This window comes from Amblyomma americanum, chromosome 3 (genome assembly GCF_052857255.1).
Source record: "Amblyomma americanum isolate KBUSLIRL-KWMA chromosome 3, ASM5285725v1, whole genome shotgun sequence".
Lineage (NCBI taxonomy): Eukaryota > Metazoa > Arthropoda > Arachnida > Ixodida > Ixodidae > Amblyomma > Amblyomma americanum.
The window spans coordinates 4,396,810-4,415,071 of NC_135499.1; the positions used below are offsets into that span (position 1 = coordinate 4,396,810).

General features: G+C 44.8%; 1 protein-coding gene across 4 annotated transcripts in view; it reads left to right on the plus strand.

Annotated features, from left to right (window-relative positions):
* Vps50 (vacuolar protein sorting 50) overlaps window positions 1-18,262 on the plus strand; it is a 262,379-nt gene that overhangs the window by 205,634 nt on the left and 38,483 nt on the right. For all 4 annotated transcript variants that reach the window (XM_077657052.1, XM_077657054.1, XM_077657053.1 and 1 more), the window contains one exon: window positions 164-255. In XM_077657052.1, coding sequence (XP_077513178.1) covers window positions 164-255 — 92 coding nt within the window. The remainder of the gene's footprint in view (window positions 1-163; window positions 256-18,262) is intronic.

Below are 18,262 nucleotides of genomic sequence, written 5' to 3' on the forward strand. Positions count from 1 at the left end.
TGGTTGTCAAGAATGCTTCAGCCTTTTGGCATCTCTCGGTTTTGTACACTTTGTGAACCCTATGGCAGTTTTGGCTGCCATAGCAACGCAACTGGTCCAGCCTGTCATTGTTCAAAGGTTACACAGGACGAGGATGGAGAGATGAATTATGCTGTGTGTGCAGATGCAGGTTCCCCGGCTTTCTCCTGTGGTGGACCTGGGCAGCCCCGAGAAGCTTTTTGGCCTGGCACCCCGCGTCGTAGCCGCCGAGTCCCTGTGAGTGGCTGCTGAACCCTCGCTTTCCGCTTTACTGCTGCACTTAAATTTCCAGCTGCACCTTCATGCTGTTTGCCTTGTCCACCTCGGTGCCTGGCATTTCTCTCCACCAGCCATGCAGTGTTGCTTCAAAGCACTCCGACTTGGCCTGAAATAATCCATGCTTGAGTTTTGTCAACAGTGTGCAAGAACTGTTCAGGGAATGTGGCAAATTAAGGGTTGTTGTATGCCCCAACTTTGTACTTTGAGTTGATGTTATAATCATATTAGTTCTTTCATTTTCATGCTGGCTCTTGTGAAACTGCACATTTGTATAACTGCAGTAAGCTAGTGTCATTCCCACAACAAAAATTACTCTAGGGAAGTCTGGCTGTTCTGTGGAGAATGTAAACTAAGAGCTGCCCTAAAGGTGCCTAGCCATTTTTAAGGTGAGGGGCCGTGCAGCAGAAAAAGCAGTTGGGCGAAGGACATGTCATAGGCCGTAGCGCTGGCGAAGCACACCTTTGCTTTTAATGTGCAATACTGCCGCCCCTCCAGCCTCCAAAATCCACCACCCACGATGCTGCATTGTTGAACAAGTTGTGTGCACATTTTAACGTGGCCTCGTTCACCTGGCTCTGGCACGTAGGCCACCTTGGTCACGTGACCTTGCGGTGTCATCACAGCCTGCCCACTGGACTCTGCCCACTGTGGCAGGTGGCTGCTAAGTTAACGATTGGTCGCTCGGGAAGAGCAACCTGAACCACACAAGGCCCACCTCTGGGAGCATCTGCCATCGCAGTGCAGTGGCGCATCGCTCAACCGCTGCACCACTGCGCCAGGAGGGATATGAGGACTCCCAGGGATCTATGAATGTAAAGTAGACTATGACCTTCAGCGTATATAGGAATTAACCCATTACGCTATCGTGTCATACCCTTAAGGCAGAGTTTTAGTGTCCCCTCCAATTTTTTTTATTATTATTCAGATAATATAGGGATGTGACATTGTCAAAGAGTGAATTGGATATCTTTGTTAGGTTCACTGAACTTCAAAATGTTTCCAAGTCATGGGGTTTTTATAGGGGGATAAATACGCTCCCCTGGTTAATGACTCGCCGTGGCGGCTCAGTGGTTAAGGTGCTCGTCTACCGAGCTGGAGTACCTGTGTTGGCACCTGACTGCGGCGGCCGCGTTTGGATGGAAGCGAAACGCAAAACGTGCCTGTGTGCTGTGCGATGTCTGTGCATATTAAAGATCTCCAGGTGGGCAGAATAACTGAAGTCCTCTCCTATAGCACCTCTTCTTTCCTTCCTTCTTTCATTCCCGCCTTCCTCCTTTTTCTTACTGGGTGGTTCAGGTGTCCTCTGAGATATGTGAGACAGTTTCTGCACTATTTCGTTTCCTCAAAACCAAAACCAAACCCCATTAATCGCGGCTGAGGCTATTCAAAATTGCCCGTCCCAGCCCGTGATCCCACCCCATGATCATGTACAGGCACACCATTGCAGGCCATGCTCTGAGGGAAACGAAGGAATGACACTGGCTTACACAAACAATGTATTTATTGCTACAACAACAATAATGCCAGCTAGCAACAAAATATGCTAATTATATAGGTTGTCTAACTCACGAGGCAAACGTTCGCCCACACTAGAGCAGTGGAAATGCTCCACGGCCAGACGGGACGAGATGCTCGCATCTTCAGGAGAACGTTCAGCCCCATGAGGCTTTGCCCAGCTGACAAAGAGCGGAGCGTGCATCGACAGTCCGTACGTAGTTGACGGTTCCCCAGCCCAAGAGAGAGTGCTCTCCCACACGTGTGGAGCAATCACGCCGTCCATGGCGCTTATCTAGCTGCGACGCCGATGCCCTTTCTTGTTAGTTAAGGTAACTAACCAGGGAGGCTCACGGGGCTTGCCCCCTCTCGAGACCAGCTGTGGGTGCATTGCGAAAAAGCAAACCAAAGGGAAGATGCGGGACAAAGTCTCCACAAAGTTGAACGAATTTGTACTCAATTTTTTGAATAGTTTCGAATAATTGGTGCACAGTTTGATTACGGCATGCTATAATTTCAGGAAAGACACACTAGTACAAAGGCGCTCGAGCACAGAGGCAGTCGAAGGGGTCCAATAAGAAGGATCTGTCATGAGGTCCTTTATGAAGCTATCAAGATTCTTGTCAGCGAGAGCTGCAGCTAAATACATGTACAGGAAGGACACAGTAACGCAAAAGGCAAACACTGATGTAGCGAGGAAATAGAACGAGCACTTTACTTGCAACACGCTTTATTTGACTAAGATCGCTTATATAGCTTCATTTCTAGCCATGCACCGAGCCACCGGCCCCAAGTGGTCACGTGTCAACAGGTATAAATCAAGGAGAACGACCATTACACGTGTTTACAGATACATGTCAAGAAATGCCACTTCACTCCCACAAAGCACAACACAGGTATCACTGATACATTTGTCTCCTCGTATCTCGATAGAAAATGCTTCTACATGCTCTCGTTATGTTTGCGGCTCTTCAGTAACACTTTGCAGTCCGATAAGCGAGGACTGCAGGCAACCCGATTCCTCTTCGTGCGAGCTTGGCAGTGGTCTGGAAGATGGGAACCTTTTTTTGCTAGTGAATTCTTGTGTTCATGTAGCCGATCATTAAGACAACGTCCGGTTTTCCCAACATATACCTTGCTACATGTAAGCGGGAACTCATACACAACTCCTTTCTTGCAGTCTACGTGGTGTTTGCACTGTTGCACTTTTTCTTTTTTCCTACCAATGCATGAGCACAAGCTGGAGAGCTTTCATGGAGCAGAGAATACCACGTCTACCTCGTTCCTATTGACCACCCTCTTGAGGCTGTGCGAAGTTTGATGCGTAAGGTACGACCTCCGGCCTTGATTGCTTCCTTGCGTCTCGTGGAAGGTTGTTCTATTTGCTGCCCTTTACCTTTTTCAGCAAGGACTGCATCACGCCGAGTTTGAGAGAGGCGGGGACACCTGCCTTCTACAGCCTGAAGACCTGTGACATAAAGCTTGCAGGCATAGCATGGTTACAGGACTTAGTAAGAGAGAAAAAAATACACGTTTTATTATTTATTTTTATTTTTTGACAGCGATGATTGCACAAAGCAAAAACAACTCTCAGAATAATTACAAAGTACTGCCATGGTTGACAAGGCAAAAGGCGTTAAGGGAACGCCTGACAAGGCCTCATCTCCGAATGCACTGCACTCCTAGATACACAATCTGCCGGTCACGCAATTAAAAAAAAAATGATATAGAAGGGATCACTTCCTCTATACCCACAAACTGCTTCAGCAGTGCACATCGGGACCTGCGTTTTACAGCGTATCCCTTCGGGCGCTGTGCCCACATATGTGGACGCGACTTAAACCTCCGAAGATTGTCATTCGCAAGCCGAATTTCTACCTTTGAATACCGCACTCTTATATCATCATTTATCATCATCATCATTTATTGATCCCTTGAGGACCCTTCACAGGGTATTACATGGGTGGGTGGAATGGGGGGGGGGGAAGGGGGGGGGGGGGGGGGGCGACGTACATAGGACAATACAAGAACAAAGCCAAAGAGGTTGAAAAAGAAAGAAAAACAAGTCTAGTAAAGCATTTATATACCTACAATGAGAGCAATTAGGAAATTAGGACAACGAATACAATCAGTAACACAGCCGCCGCAGTGGCTGGGTGGGTATGGCGCTCGGCTGCCGACCCGAAAGACGTGGGTTCGATCCCGGCCGCGGCGGTCGAATTTCGATGGAGGCGAAATTTTAGAGGCCCGTGTGCTGTGCGATGTCAGTGCACATAAAAGAACCCCAGGTGGTCGAAATTTCCAGAGCCCTTCACTACAGCGTCTCTCATAGCCCGAGTCGCTTTGGGACGTTAAATCCCCCATAAACCAAACAGTCAGTAACATCAAAGGAGAAAACAATTACAGTAGAATCTCGATGATACGAATTCCGCGGGACCCCGAAAAATATTCGTATCATCCCGAATTCGTATGATCCAAAACAAGCCAAGTTTAACATGGAAATAAAATGAAGTTTATTAGCTCAATTACTTTCGGCCGAAAAAGTCAGTAATGCTTGTTTACACTTTCTTGGGCTCGATTTCCCCGATCAGCCCAGCCTGAAAAGAATAAAACCGTGCCGCAGTTTCGTCGCTCACGCTGGCGGAGCCGACGGTGCGGAGCAGGACGTCAAGGGCATTGAAGGTTTCTGCCATCGATGATAGCGGTTCAGCCTCTTCATCGCTGTCTGATGAAGATTGTTCATTTTTTTCGCCAAATAAATCCTGAATGGTTCGCAACCCGCAAGTTCAAACGTTGTCATCCGCAGTGACAAAGTCAAACGCAGAAGCTTGAACGTCGAGTGTCTCCCAACCTTCAATAGAAAAATCGTCGCTGGTCTCTTCGGCATTCAGAGTTGCTACCGGTGCAGTCGTGATTCCACACTTGCGGAAGCAGTTCGCGATTGTTTGCGTAGTCACACTGTCCCAAGACATCGTCAGAAAATGAACTGCGTCCAGCAGACTAATCTGCAAATTGTCATCTTTGCGAGTAATCGCCTCACTAAAAGGCCCTTGAAGTGATTTTTTACGTTCCGAATTATTCCGGCGTCAAACGGCTGCAGGTGGGTCGTCGTGTTCACAGGCAAGAACATGACTGTGACATTGTTTAAGGTCACTTGCTTGGGGTGGGCGGAGCACTGATCAACGAAAAGCAAAATTTTTCTGTTCTTCGATGACATTTTCCGATCTAAGCCAATAAGAAACTCTTGAAAAAAAATCCGCAGTCATCCAGGCTTTCTTATTAGCCTTGTACGATTGTGCAAGGCAAACGTCCAGCTAATCGAAAGCATCTCGGTCGCTTAGCCTTGCCGATGACGGTCAGGGTCATTTTTTCGGAACCATCGGCATTGCAACAGAAAAGTACAGACACTCTTTCCTTACTTTTCTGGCCACCTTGACAAGCCTGGCCCTTCACACACAAACTCTTGTTAGGTTGCAGGTTGAAAAAGATTCCTGCCTCATCGGCATTGAAAATGTCGCGCGGCGCATACCCTGAGGTCAGCGCTGGCAGTGAGTCAATCCAGTCGCCAACCGCCGTCTCGTGCACTTTCTAACCATCCCCGCAAACGGTTTTGTTAACAAGCCCGTGCCTTTCTTTAAAGCGATGGGGCCACCCTCCGGACGCTTGAAAATTTTTGATGCCAAGAGAAAGTGCAATGTGGTCAGCCTTCTCCCGTAGCACTTTGCCGTCCACGTTCACGCCGGCTGAAGTCACCTCGCAAAACCACGTCAGTAGAACTTCTTCCAGCTGGACATGTACAGCAGTCTTCGCTTGCTTGACGTTGACACCGAAGTGCTGGACATTCTTCAAAATGACTTCCCGCTGCCCAACAATAGTGCAGAGCGTCGACGGTGCTAGTCCTAGCTCATTTGCCAAGTCGAGGCGTTTTTTCTTCGGGTTTTCATCAACCTTCTTCAAAATTTCGAGTTTTTCTTTAAAAGAAAGGCCTTCCACTTCCGAGACATGTTGAATTTGAATGATCCGGTCTTCGGCGTGCACTTAGCTAGCGTCCTTGTCTGGTCACGTTTAGGCACAACATGAAACGCACAGGCAGCGGCAAACGGAGGAATGTATCGGCGGAGGCGAGCAGAGGGGTGGGGGGGCAAGCGGCAACAAGCTGCGACAGCTTGCAAGATCCAATCAGCAGCTGAGTGGCATCGCCCACGTGCCTCGTTCTGCTGGACGCGAAAGAGGATGGGTGGGCCTAGCTGGCCGTGCATGCTCGCTTGCTTGCGTGGATGGTCGCGCATTTGTATCATCCGCGCGGGCTTGAAAATCTGTTCGTATAATCCCGAACTGTAACGTATTCTGTACAATGTAGACTGTCTGGGACACTTTCAAAATTCGTATCATCCCGAAATTCGTGTCAACCGTAATCGTATCATCGAGATTCTACTGTTAAAACAGTTACAAAAAAAGTCAGTCGAGTAGAGAGGGGGAATTACAGACAAGTTGCTCGAGCACATCAAACTAAGGGTGAGAAAAGAAATATAGATTGTGGGGTTGACTTGGGGAGATATAAATACGTTCTCCCCACTCTATCGCGGCTGACACGGTTCACAGCTGCCCGGACCCCATCCCGTGATCGCGTACGCTACCGAGCGCACGCCAACCACGGCGGGCCTTGCTCTGAGGGAACAAAGGAACGACACATTGGCTGACACAAACAGGCATTTATTGCTACAGCAACAATAACGCCAGCTAGCAACAAAATACGCTAATGAATCAAGGTCGTCCGACTCACCAGCAAGGTTCCGAGCGAATGTTCGCCCACGCTAGGGCAAGGGATACTCTGAAGGCCGGACGGGACAAGTATGGGAGCAGGTCTCCCCGTCACTTCGTCGCCCCGCCGGTGAAGAGCGGAGCCGCGAGCGACACGTCCGCTCGCGCCGGCGATCCCAGCCGAAGAGCCTCATGCCCTCTCTCCCGCGCGCGGGCTTTAGCAGTCTCACGTGCAGCGACGCTGGCACCCTCCCTTGCCAGTTAATGTAACTGACAAGGGAATGCGTTCCTCCTCGAGGTGAGGCTGCTGCTGCACGGTGCCTCACGTGAAAGCAAACACAGGGGATTGCAGGGCAGGTCCCCACAAGACAAATTTAATGTTAAAAGACAGACAGTAACTGCTCTTTGAATTTGGCAAAGGTCCCTTTCCATGACAGTAGTATCTGGCAATTCATTCCATTCCTGTATTGCAATTGGTAGAAATGATTTATTAAAATAATCCATGCAGGTGCTGTATACTTAAGCTATTGAATAAGCGTCGAGATGAACGTGCTGGTGGGTGAAGAAAAGATTGGTGCAGATGTGTGAAATGATAGAATATCTTGTGAAAGAGGCATAGTCGTGATATCTTGCGGCGAAAGACCAATGAGGGAGATCCAGTGATGATTTTATACTGCTGATACTGATTTTGTAAGTCGTGTTTTGAAGATATAAAGCGAGCGGCGCGGTTCTGCACAGATTCTAAAGAGTTGATGGGATAAGTCTGATGTGGACACCAGACTGCGCATGCGTATTCGAGTTTGGATCGTACGAAGGTTTCATAGGCCAGTTTACGGACGGCCGGGGGCGACAACGATAATGTTCTTCGAATAAAGCCCAGTGTTTTGGAGCTCTCAGCGACCAGTTTAATGATATGCTCGGACCAATTTAAATTGCTTGAGATATGACACCGAGGTAACGATACGTTAGTACTTGTGAAATATTGACCGAGCTTAAAGAGTACATGTGGGGGATGTTAGAGCGTTTGCTACAAAGCTCCAAAGCTACAAAACAACAATCAGCACATTCATAGACCGAGGGGACAGATAAATTGAGCAAACAACGACCTTTAAAAACTACTTCTCATCTTTGTAAATACCATGTGTAAAATAGGCTGCGAGATACTATCTCTCACTCCCTTTGCAGCTGTGCTCAGATCACTCGAGACCCCTTTGATGCAGCCGGGCATAAAACATTACTTATGATGAAGCAACCATTGGCCCAACTTCTGAACTTGTTATTTACACAACGGTGTCGACGTGAAGGCTGCATATCTAAAAGCCACGTTCGGTGCTCGAAATACCGAATTTTCCTCTTCCTGTCGTCGCAGAATAACTGCTTTTATCTGTTTTATAAGTCATGAAGTACAGAATAATTCCCTGAAGCGTATATTCTGACAGCTAAACATTTATTCATGGCTACAGAGCAGTTAGAAAAGACAACCAAATGTAGCAGTGTTTACGTTTAAGGCTCTATGTCCACAAATGTGGATGCGTATAAAATATGCTTAAATGTGAATATTTTTGTGTAATTTTTTGCATATCACTTCTGCTTGGTCTACTGATCATCATTTATGCAAAAGATGATTTTTCCTTTCAGCAGACTTAATTGGCGCCTGAAGGAGATATACAGCAATTGAAGCATGTCCCCGCCGAAACTAAACTTTTAGCTTATACATCATTAATAAGACCAAAACTTGAATATGCATGCGTAGTGTGGGACCCTTATACCAAAACTAACATTGACGCTCTCGAAAGAATACAGCGTAAGGCAGTCAGGTTTATTTTTTCGAAGTACCGTACAACTGATTCCCCGACAGCACTAATGAAACAACATGGAATACCGACACTGGAACTGAGAAGAAAAATTCAGCGCTTAAAATTTATGTTCCTTCTTAAAAATAACCTTCTTGCTCTGACTCCTGATCCGTACATAACACTACTTACGGCACGCCGAACACGACATCGACACGATGACTCTCTAACGCCATACAGCACCAGAACTAATGTTTTTAAATATTCTTTTTTTCCTCGCACGATAACAGATTGGAACAACTTACCTCTGCCTCTTCTAACCAGCGTTGATTCAATTGAAACCTTGAATTGCTCTTGAATATTTTTCTTGTCTGCTTTTTGGTTGCCCAAACTGATCGTGTTTTTGCCTTGCTGCAAGTTTGACATTTCATTTTTGCATATTTCATTCATTGGCTTACTTCTGTTTGTTTCTGTTTGACATTCCCAAATGAAGAGCTCGGTTTGCATTTCGTTTAGTCCTTGTTTTGCTCATGTTCTATTGCCCATAGAACAAGTGTTTTGAAATTATTATTTGCTATCTTCGTTCTATACGCTGATGCCAAGTGTATGCCCCTCCTGCTTGGGCTGTAAAGGCCTGCAGTATTGAATAAATAAATAAATAAATAAATAAATAGAGACAGAGCATATATATAGCAAAAACAGAACATATATATACAGTAACAGAAATAGGCAGCAGAGGTCACAGTACGAGTTAAGCAGCTGTCTTGCACCAGCGAAATCATTCTCTGTTCTTTAGAATGTTGATTCTTAAAAATACAAAACTGTCCTAATACAGGGTAACGTAGCATGCATCGCAATGCGGCAGATGTTATGTTTTATCCAGCAAGAATTGTTTAACCTGTCTTTTACAGCCACTTATAGAGTTAGCATTACAAGCAATTTCAAGTTACTCCTGAAACAAGTTTAATAATGTGGGAATTTGATAGCTAATTGACTGTGTCCTATAGGACATTCTAACCCGTTTTGTAGCAGATGCTGCTTTTCACAGATCATAGCCGCAATCAGGACGCAGATATGTAGCGAAAAAGCCAGGCTTATCACATTTGATTTCTCTCTATATTCACAATGTTAACTGTTGGCAAAATAAGTTAGCTAATGTGAGAGCTATACCCACGCACTGATAGGTTTTCAATTAATCGAATTGCTTTCTACATAACATGAAGCCATTCAGCATTACCCTTTGAAGTTGTGCCCCGTTACCAATATGCAACAATGTTATCGAGAGTAAATCATTGCATAGTACAACTGTAGCTTGAACCACATGGGCAATATGTATTTAAATTTGTTTAGGACACCAGGAGTTTTTGATGCGTTAGTGCAAATGCTGTTAACATATGGTGTCCAATTAAGATCAAGGCAGAAAGCTGGGCTAGTTGGTGTGTCATCACTAATTAAAAGAATAGCGCATATAACTAGGACACGGACATAGAAAAAGACAGGACGAGCGCTAAACATCAACTGAGGTTTTTACTATGACAGAAATGTACATAAATACACTTCGGTGGTGCACGCGCACACGGGGTAGTAACAATACAGGCACAGTCTAATTAAAATGTGGCAAACTGTTCCTTAGGTAAATTTTTTCTTTTTTGGACAAGGCAAGGTTTTCATGAAAGAGCACTCCAAGAAATTTTTGCTAAGTCACTTGTGTTATCGTTTCTCCCTGAAATTCCAACCTTAGACTAGAGTGTGCCACCTTATTTTTTGCTCTGTATATCACATAGTTTGTTTTGTCTCTGTTCAGAACTAACTGATTGTGAGGTAGCCAGTTAGATAGTTTTTAGAGCCATGTATTAGGATCAGTTGATACACTCGGGACCCAGTATGGATTTCATGGAATCGCAGCGCTAGCAGACAAGGACACAGGGAGGACACAAACACACACTTGCGCTGAAATGCTGCACGGATCAACATAAAACACGGAGAAGGAGCCCTTCGTACAAGACATAAACTTATGCAGGGTGTGTGGCTGGGCAAGTGTGTGTTTGTGTCCTCCCTGTGTCCTTGTCTGCTAGCGCTGCGATTCCATCATGTTCGATCTCCACCAACTCGCCCAGCAACATACCCTGCACCTGCATGGATTCCTGTGGTACACCAAACTGTATTAGCTCTGGGGCTGGTGTGAAGTTCTTAAAGTTTGCGAACTGATAACAGTTGTACAAGTAACTTTTAATCAAATGAAGCGCAATTTTATGAATACCATAGTTATAGAGTGTACTGCATGATATATCATGTTTAATCAAATCAAACACTTTCATGAAATCCAAGAATAAGCCTACCGTGTAAAGTTGATTTTCTATATTAGTTACTATTTTTTCTTTAATATTCAGTTAAGCAAATTCAACTGACTTTCCGTTCTGAAAACCATACTATTGTTTTGCTATGATGTCCTTCTTTGATAAGAAGCTGTAAAGTCTTATTTATTCCATACTCAGAAATCTTCGCAAATACAGGTAATACAGAGATAGGTCTGTAGTTGGCGAAAACGTTCTTAGATCCACCCTTATGTACAGCGCAGACACGGGCAATTTTCATTTTGTCTGTGAATATACCGTGCCTCATTACATTACTGAGATGTGATAGCCCTTTCGCCAGTCTTAGAATGATTGGAATGATATGGCAGCAAATCTTTCATTGCGCATGGACAATATCTTGAGCAAACATGTGAAGGGTGAAAGGTTAAGATGGTATCTAAAAACTGAAGTTTGTTGTCACTGCTAGGCAGTTCTTGAATCCCATGCCTTTTCGACCAAACGTATCTAAAACATTAGCTACAGCTTCGTCACATCTAAAATTGCTTCCATTGAAAAGTACTATGTAATCGTCTACATATCTTTTCCTTAGCCAATGAGTTGCGGACAGAGCAACAAAAGAAAACCAGGAAAGGCGCCTTTAGGACGGCGTCGACATTCTCACCAGATCAGTTGGAAAACCCAGCCCTGCCAGCCACCAAGCCGATCCGACGGCGGGAATAGTTGCTTTCTTTAAAGTGAATGACCTCCAGCTTACGCAAGCAGACAGAGAGAGCGGGTTTGTTGTAATACCGTCAGGTCTCTTCAACAAAAAGGCAGTCGAAGCAGTGACAAAGATTTTGAAGACCGTGAAAGTGAAAACAACACGAATGAAGAACAGCGAATGTCACTTTACAAGGAACTGCAACTAAATAGACTAGCTACCACCATGAGCAAGGATGCCACAAAAAGGCACAAGAGCGAAATACTGTTTCGGACCATCGTTAACGAAAGGAACACCTGGCAATGAGAAATCAGTCAGTTCCTACTCAAGCACCTGAAGACTCTTCAAGTTGAAGACCCGTATGCTACTAAGAATCTGATGAGGTGATAGCCTTTCTGCAATCTGAGAGAAACAATACATTTGGTTTTTCGATTGATGTACAAGATCTTTTTTACTCTTTACCACATCGGCACCTCCTTACTGCCGTGCGAGGCTGCATAGAAAGGAATGTGTCTAAATAATGTTTGCACCCACTTGTTCATCAAGGACAGCATCCAACTACCCCAACGTTTCATCCTGCTGAACTCCACCGTTTCATGCTCTTGCGTATAACAGTTCAGGAGGTGCCTATTGGCCTCAGATGTCATGCAACCACCATGGCCATGTAACTCTGGCAGGTAAGGTGGCTCCATCCCCTCAGGAATCCCCCGCATACATCGGCAGTGGGGCCTGTGGAGAAGCGCTGACCTTCCAGTGAGCAAAAAGTGACAAGAGGAGAGGGAACAGCACGAAGACATTGACATTCAACTTTTGATTACAGATAACTAGAATATTCCTATTTCTATTCAAGATAACTCAGATTCTGAATTAAAAAAATTCCTGCTGGAGGATATTTGTGAAAGGGCACCCTTTACCATCCCAGGCATATGAGTTGGCCTCAATTGGCACTGGACAGGGTTAATTGGAGAAATACGGGAGAGGCCTTTGCCCTGCTGCAGGTGTAGTCGGGTTGATGATTACGACGATGACAGCAAAGAAAGGAATAGCGTCACAGCCTTTCAAAACGCTACCGATGTGAATGTGGACAACTTCATGTTCCTACTTGAGCTTTACCTCAATGCCACTTCTATTGATTTTAAAAGCCAAACGTATCTACAGAAAGAAGGAATTTGCCTAGGCTCCTGTGTAGCCCCCATCCTTTGTAATATTTTTTTTTTTATCTGGAATTGACTGCTCTTTGAGTAGAGCTTTTGACGCGTACCGTATAGCCCATGTCTTTAGATATGTAGGTGATTGCCTAGTACTTTTCAATGGAAGTGATTTTAGCTGTGACGAAGCTGTAGCTGATGTTTTAGATACGTTTGGTCGAAAGGGTATGGGACTCATGAACTGCCTAGCAGTGACAACAACTTCAGTTTTTAGATATCATCTTAACCTTTCACCCTTCACATGTTTGCTGGAGATATTGGCCATGCGCAAAGAAAGATTTACTACCAAACCATTCCAGTCATTCCAAAACTGCCAAGAGGGCTGTCACATCTCAGTACATTTTATCCTCACCAAGGCCTGTCACCATGCTTTATGTCACAGGTCTTCAGGCTGTAGAAGGCAGGTGTCCCCGCATCTCTCAAACTCGCCGTGATGCAGTCCTTGCTGAAAAAGGTAAAGGGCAGCAAATAGAACAACCTTCCACGAGACGCAAGGAAGCAATCAAGGCCGGAGGTCGTACCTTACGCATCAAACTTCGCACAGCCTCAAGAAGGTAGTCAATTGGAACGAGGTAGACGTGGTATTCTCTGCTCCATGAAAGCTCTCCAGCTTGTGCTCATGCATTGGTAGGAAAAAAGAAAAAGTGCAGCAGTGCAAACACCACGTAGCGTGCAAGAAAGGAGTTGTGTATGAGTTCCCGCTTACATGTAGCAAGGTATATGTTGGGCAAACGGGACGTTGTCTTAATGATCGGCTACATGAACACAAGAATTCACTAGCAAAAAAAGGTTCCCATCTTCCAGACCACTGCCAAGCTCGCACGAAGAGGAATCGGGTTGCCTGCAGTCCTCGCTTATCGAACTGCAAAGTGTTACTGAAGAGCCGCAAACATAACTAGAGCACGTAGAAGCATTTTCTATCGAGATACGAGGAGACAAATGTATCAGTGATACCTGTGTTGTGCTTTGCAGGAGTGAAATGGCATTTCTTGGCACGTATCTGTAAACACGTGTAATGGTCGCTCTCCTTGATTTATACCTGTTGACACATGACTACTTGGGGCTGGTGGCTCGGTGCATGGCTAGAGATGAAGCTATATAAGCGATCTTAGTCAAATAAAGCCTGTTGCAAGTAAAGCGCTCGTTCTGCTTCCTCGCTACATCAGTGTTCGCCTTTTGCGCTAAGTGTCTTTCCTGAGTATGCACCAACACGCCCAGCTACAAGAGCTCCTCATGCCATTGCTTTTTTTTAACGACTGTTTGCCAACAGCTCCACTGTGATATCACAGATGTGCTGCTGCAATCAGTCTGTGCAGGAAGGAGGCTTCGATGCTTTGACGGAGTCCATTCATGTCGCAGCGTTTATAATGCTTTGGCTCTTTGGACTTGGTGCTAATTTGTTTCCTGGACACAGTAAGGCCGCGCTATCCAGGACACCCTCCAGAAATATCTGGTAAAGTAAACAGAATTGAATTTCTTTGCTGTCATCGTCGTAATCATCAACCCGACTACACCTGCAGCAGGGCAAAGGCCTCTCCCGTATTTCTCCAATTAACCCTGTCCAGTGCCAATTGAGGCCAACTCATATGCCTGGGATGTTAAAGGGTGCCCTTTCACAAATATCCTCCTGCAGGAATTTTTTTAATGCAGAATCTGAGTTATCTTGAATAGAAATAGGAATATTCTAGTTATCTGTAATCAAAAGTTGAATGTCAATGTCTTCGTGCTGTTCCCTCTCCTCTTGTCACTTTTTGCTCACTGGAAGGTCAGCGCTTCTCCACAGGCCCCACTGCCGATGTATGCGGGGGATTCCTGAGGGGATGGAGCCACCTTACCTGCCAGAGTTACATGGCCATGGTGGTTGCATGACATCTGAGGCCAATAGGCACCTCCTGAACTGGTATACGCAGGAGCATGAAACGGTGGAGTTCAGCAGAATGAAAAGTTGGGGTAGTTGGATGCTGTCCTTGATGAACAAGTGGGTGCAAACATTATTTAGACACAGAACGAAAACCACAGCACAGGACCACAGAGACCACAACCCCCGGCACAGCATACGCCTTGTGGGGTCCGCAGTGCAGTCTTAGACAGGACCATTCCGCCAGCTTGGGCCACAGCTGCGGCCATGAAGAATAACACACTGAGGAATGGCCAACAGGCAAAGGGCGTGCAATGCGAAGGCAAGATAACCGCTAGTCCTTAAGGGTAACAGAGTGGATTCCAAGAGAAGACAAGCGTAGCAGGGGGTGGCAGAAGGTTAGGTGGGCAGACGAGATTAAGAAGTTTGCAGGCATAGGGTGATCGCAGCTGGTACAGGACAGGGTTAATTGAAGAGACATGGGAGATGTCTTTGCCCTGCAGTAGGCGTAATCAGGCTGGTGATGATGATGATGCAACAAATGAAATTCTTTTCGCTTTCGAAGTTCGAACAGACCCGCTTTGGTGCGAGGCAGCCACGAGTAGAAAAACTAGGTCATTCAGCGTGCTTTCTTGCATGACTACAAGGAGGGCATGACCAGCCGGCTTGGCAGGCGTATCTCAAGTGATTTATTTATATCCGAATAAGATCACAGAGAGCATTCGCGTCTTGGAGCGCACGTATGTGGTGGTGCGAAGTGCACACCGCTGCGGCTCGTAACGCGAGACATGCTGGCGGTAAATGCGGCCTGCTTGCACACAGGTGTGTCGCTTGCACGAATGTGCATCGCCAGCATAGTGGCTCGTCTAGAGTTGACGCTGGAGTTTTAATGCAGAAATTGCACCGATTAAATCAAATATAACCAAGACATCACATCGAAAACAACCACGCTTGAGCCTCTGATGGTCACAAGGGACAGGCACCACGTGGTACTGCTGCGTTGCAGGTTGTTTCAACACCGGACCATCCTGGTCATTTCCAGATCGGCGTCTGACAAGCTTTTATGCCGATGCTTACATCTATCATGGCGCTGAGAGGAATGACTGACTGCGACAGGACCACACCAAACAACTAGCTCACTGGGGCATATGCCGAGCCGGCATCGTTAAAAAAAAAACCTTTTCCCACGAATTCCTGTCCAGCTACTCAACGTTCCCATGCTTGCCTGCAGTGCAAACCACACATAAAAGCAAGAACTGTACATCTTGCCTGGCCATAGTGTAGACAGTGTCGTGCTCTACGGTGAAAAGCCGTTAAGGCACGATGCAACTTTCGATGCTGGAGTTCGACTTCAAAAATTCTTTTCTCGCTTTAAACAAAAATTACCTTGATGAAAACTTCTGAAATGAAAGGCAATAACCTGTTCTAGGTAACCCGCTATTGTTGGTATCTTTACTTGGACCATCTCAGGTTGAAATTAATGAGTGCTTTGGCTCATAACGAACTTTTATGCAACTTTAGTATTTTTTTACTTCAATGTATGCAGTTTCATCACCTGTAACATTTGTTATAGGTACTAGACATCCAGAGAAGCAAAATACCTATTTCTAAATTTCTGAGAGAACTAGTTATTTAAAAAAAATAACAAACAGTGTACATTTTCATATTTTCTGTCGATTTTTTTTAAATATTTATGCCATATAAAGCTGCATGCTCCGAAATCCGGAAGCTAGGCATATGTTAATAAAAAAAATTGTGAGGTGGTTTCTAAAAATTTGAATATTTATTAATTATTGAGCAGTGCCTGGTTTTTTGCCTTTTCTAAATATTAAAACTGTGCTTACCTTACAAATAAATTTTTTCTGCAAAAGTATTTAAGGCATTGATTGCGCACATTAGGGTAAGTTTCCGTGAATTTTTTTGAACAAATTGGAGATGGTTGAGCGCAATGGCTGGCGCGTTTAGCGTGGAATGACCCAGCGGTATCAGGAGCCGGAAAGACATTTGCTGGCAGTGAGTTCCATGCTGTGATTGTTTGCGGAAAAAATGAGTTGTTGAATGTATTGGTGCATGCAAAGTATTGGGTAAAGTAATGGTTGTGGCTATTGGGTGTCTGTCGTGTGGATCAAGAAGACAAATAGACAGCAGGAGTAATATTAAATTGGCTGAAGTATAGTGAGCACAGAAATTTAAGTCTTGCGAGTGCTGTTCTAAAGTGAATATGTTGTTTGTAGTATGACAAGCGTTAAAGATGAAACGGGCGACTTTCCTCTCAACCATTTCAAGTTTCTTTATATCTTTCTTTAGGAATGGATCCCATGCTACAAAAGCATACTCAAGTTTTGGACGAATTAGGGTGTTGAAGGCAAGCTGTTTAAGTTCAGACGGAGCATATTTTAATATTGTGTTTTTGAAGGCCAAGAAGCGGACGAGCAAATATTGTTTGTTAATGTGATTGGACCATGATAGACGATTTGTAATGCTGACTCCAAGATATTTATATTCATTTACGTGTACCAGTGGAAGATTATTGTGTAATAAAAACTGCACGGTGCCTCTTTATTAGTAACCCGAAGAAGAACAGATTTGTAGCTATTTATTTCCATGGACCAAAGGGTGCACCACTCTAGAACAGAGTTCAGGTCTGATTGCAGGCGTTCTTGGTCTGTGGCACTGGTAATGTTTTTGAAAAAAATGTAGTCATCTGCAAGTGGTCTAATACTGACTTCGATCGTATTTAAGGAGTTGACAAAGCATTGCTATAAATAAAAGAGGCCCAAGTACGCTGCCGTGAGGTACACCTGAGGTTACAGGTAAAATACCTGAACGAAGTAAATTTGAATTCCAAATTCATTCTTCAGTACCAAACACGAGGATGTGAACAGCGGAGCAAAAAATTCGCCGATAAAGATGGCACTCACCATGAATAATCTACTCCAAAAATAATTTGTTGACTAGAAATGTACGCCTATTTGCAGTAGGCCCGAACACTGCATTTAGCTCCGTCAGCACTGCATTTTTGACATGCGACATGATTTGGCAGCAGCTCCTTGGTGCCACCAGACAGCAGTTCGATATTTATTATAAAAATACATTTTACATGTATAATGCTACAACTTTCGAGTGTTCAATATAAAGCATAATTTGCTCTATCTGAGTTCATTACATTCAAGTTTGACTGTGTACGGCGCCTTATTTTGGTTGGTTGGGTTGTTAAATGCAAAAATATAGGAAAACTGTTGGCGTTAAGAATGCCTGCTCTTCTGGTGGGATTAATAAATTAGAGTGTGGTCTTGAAGAGAGGTGCTGCCGCCACTGGTGCATCATGTTAGAATTGTTGTGAGACATATAAAACTGAAGCTTTGAAATGCACTAACATAAGTTATGCCATGAGATGTTTTGTCGAGAAGATTAATGTCAAAATCTCCAGTAATTATGACGTAAAAATTTCCAGGTGTTAGCTTGCTCAGTGTTCCTTCAAGTGGTACACAAAACTCTTGTGTAACGACGACGATTTATTATTATTATGCTCCGCCTGTCTAACTCATTGATCATGCTTTGCCATCTCCTGAGTGACTTAGCGAGGCAGTTTCTATAATTTCTATAGTTCTTTCTATAGTTTCAGGGCCTTGAAGAGGAGTCCCTGGTTTTCAATGGTTAAATGCTTGGGGGTAGAGACACCGATGTTGTGCAGGCGAGAGCCGTGCCTTCCATGCCTTAGTGATGAAATCATCATTCTACAGCAAAATCTGGCAATGATGTGTTTTTTTTTGTATTTTTATGCCTGGTCAGAACTGTGCATAATGTTAAGATCAATGGGTGCTGTGGAGCAGTTC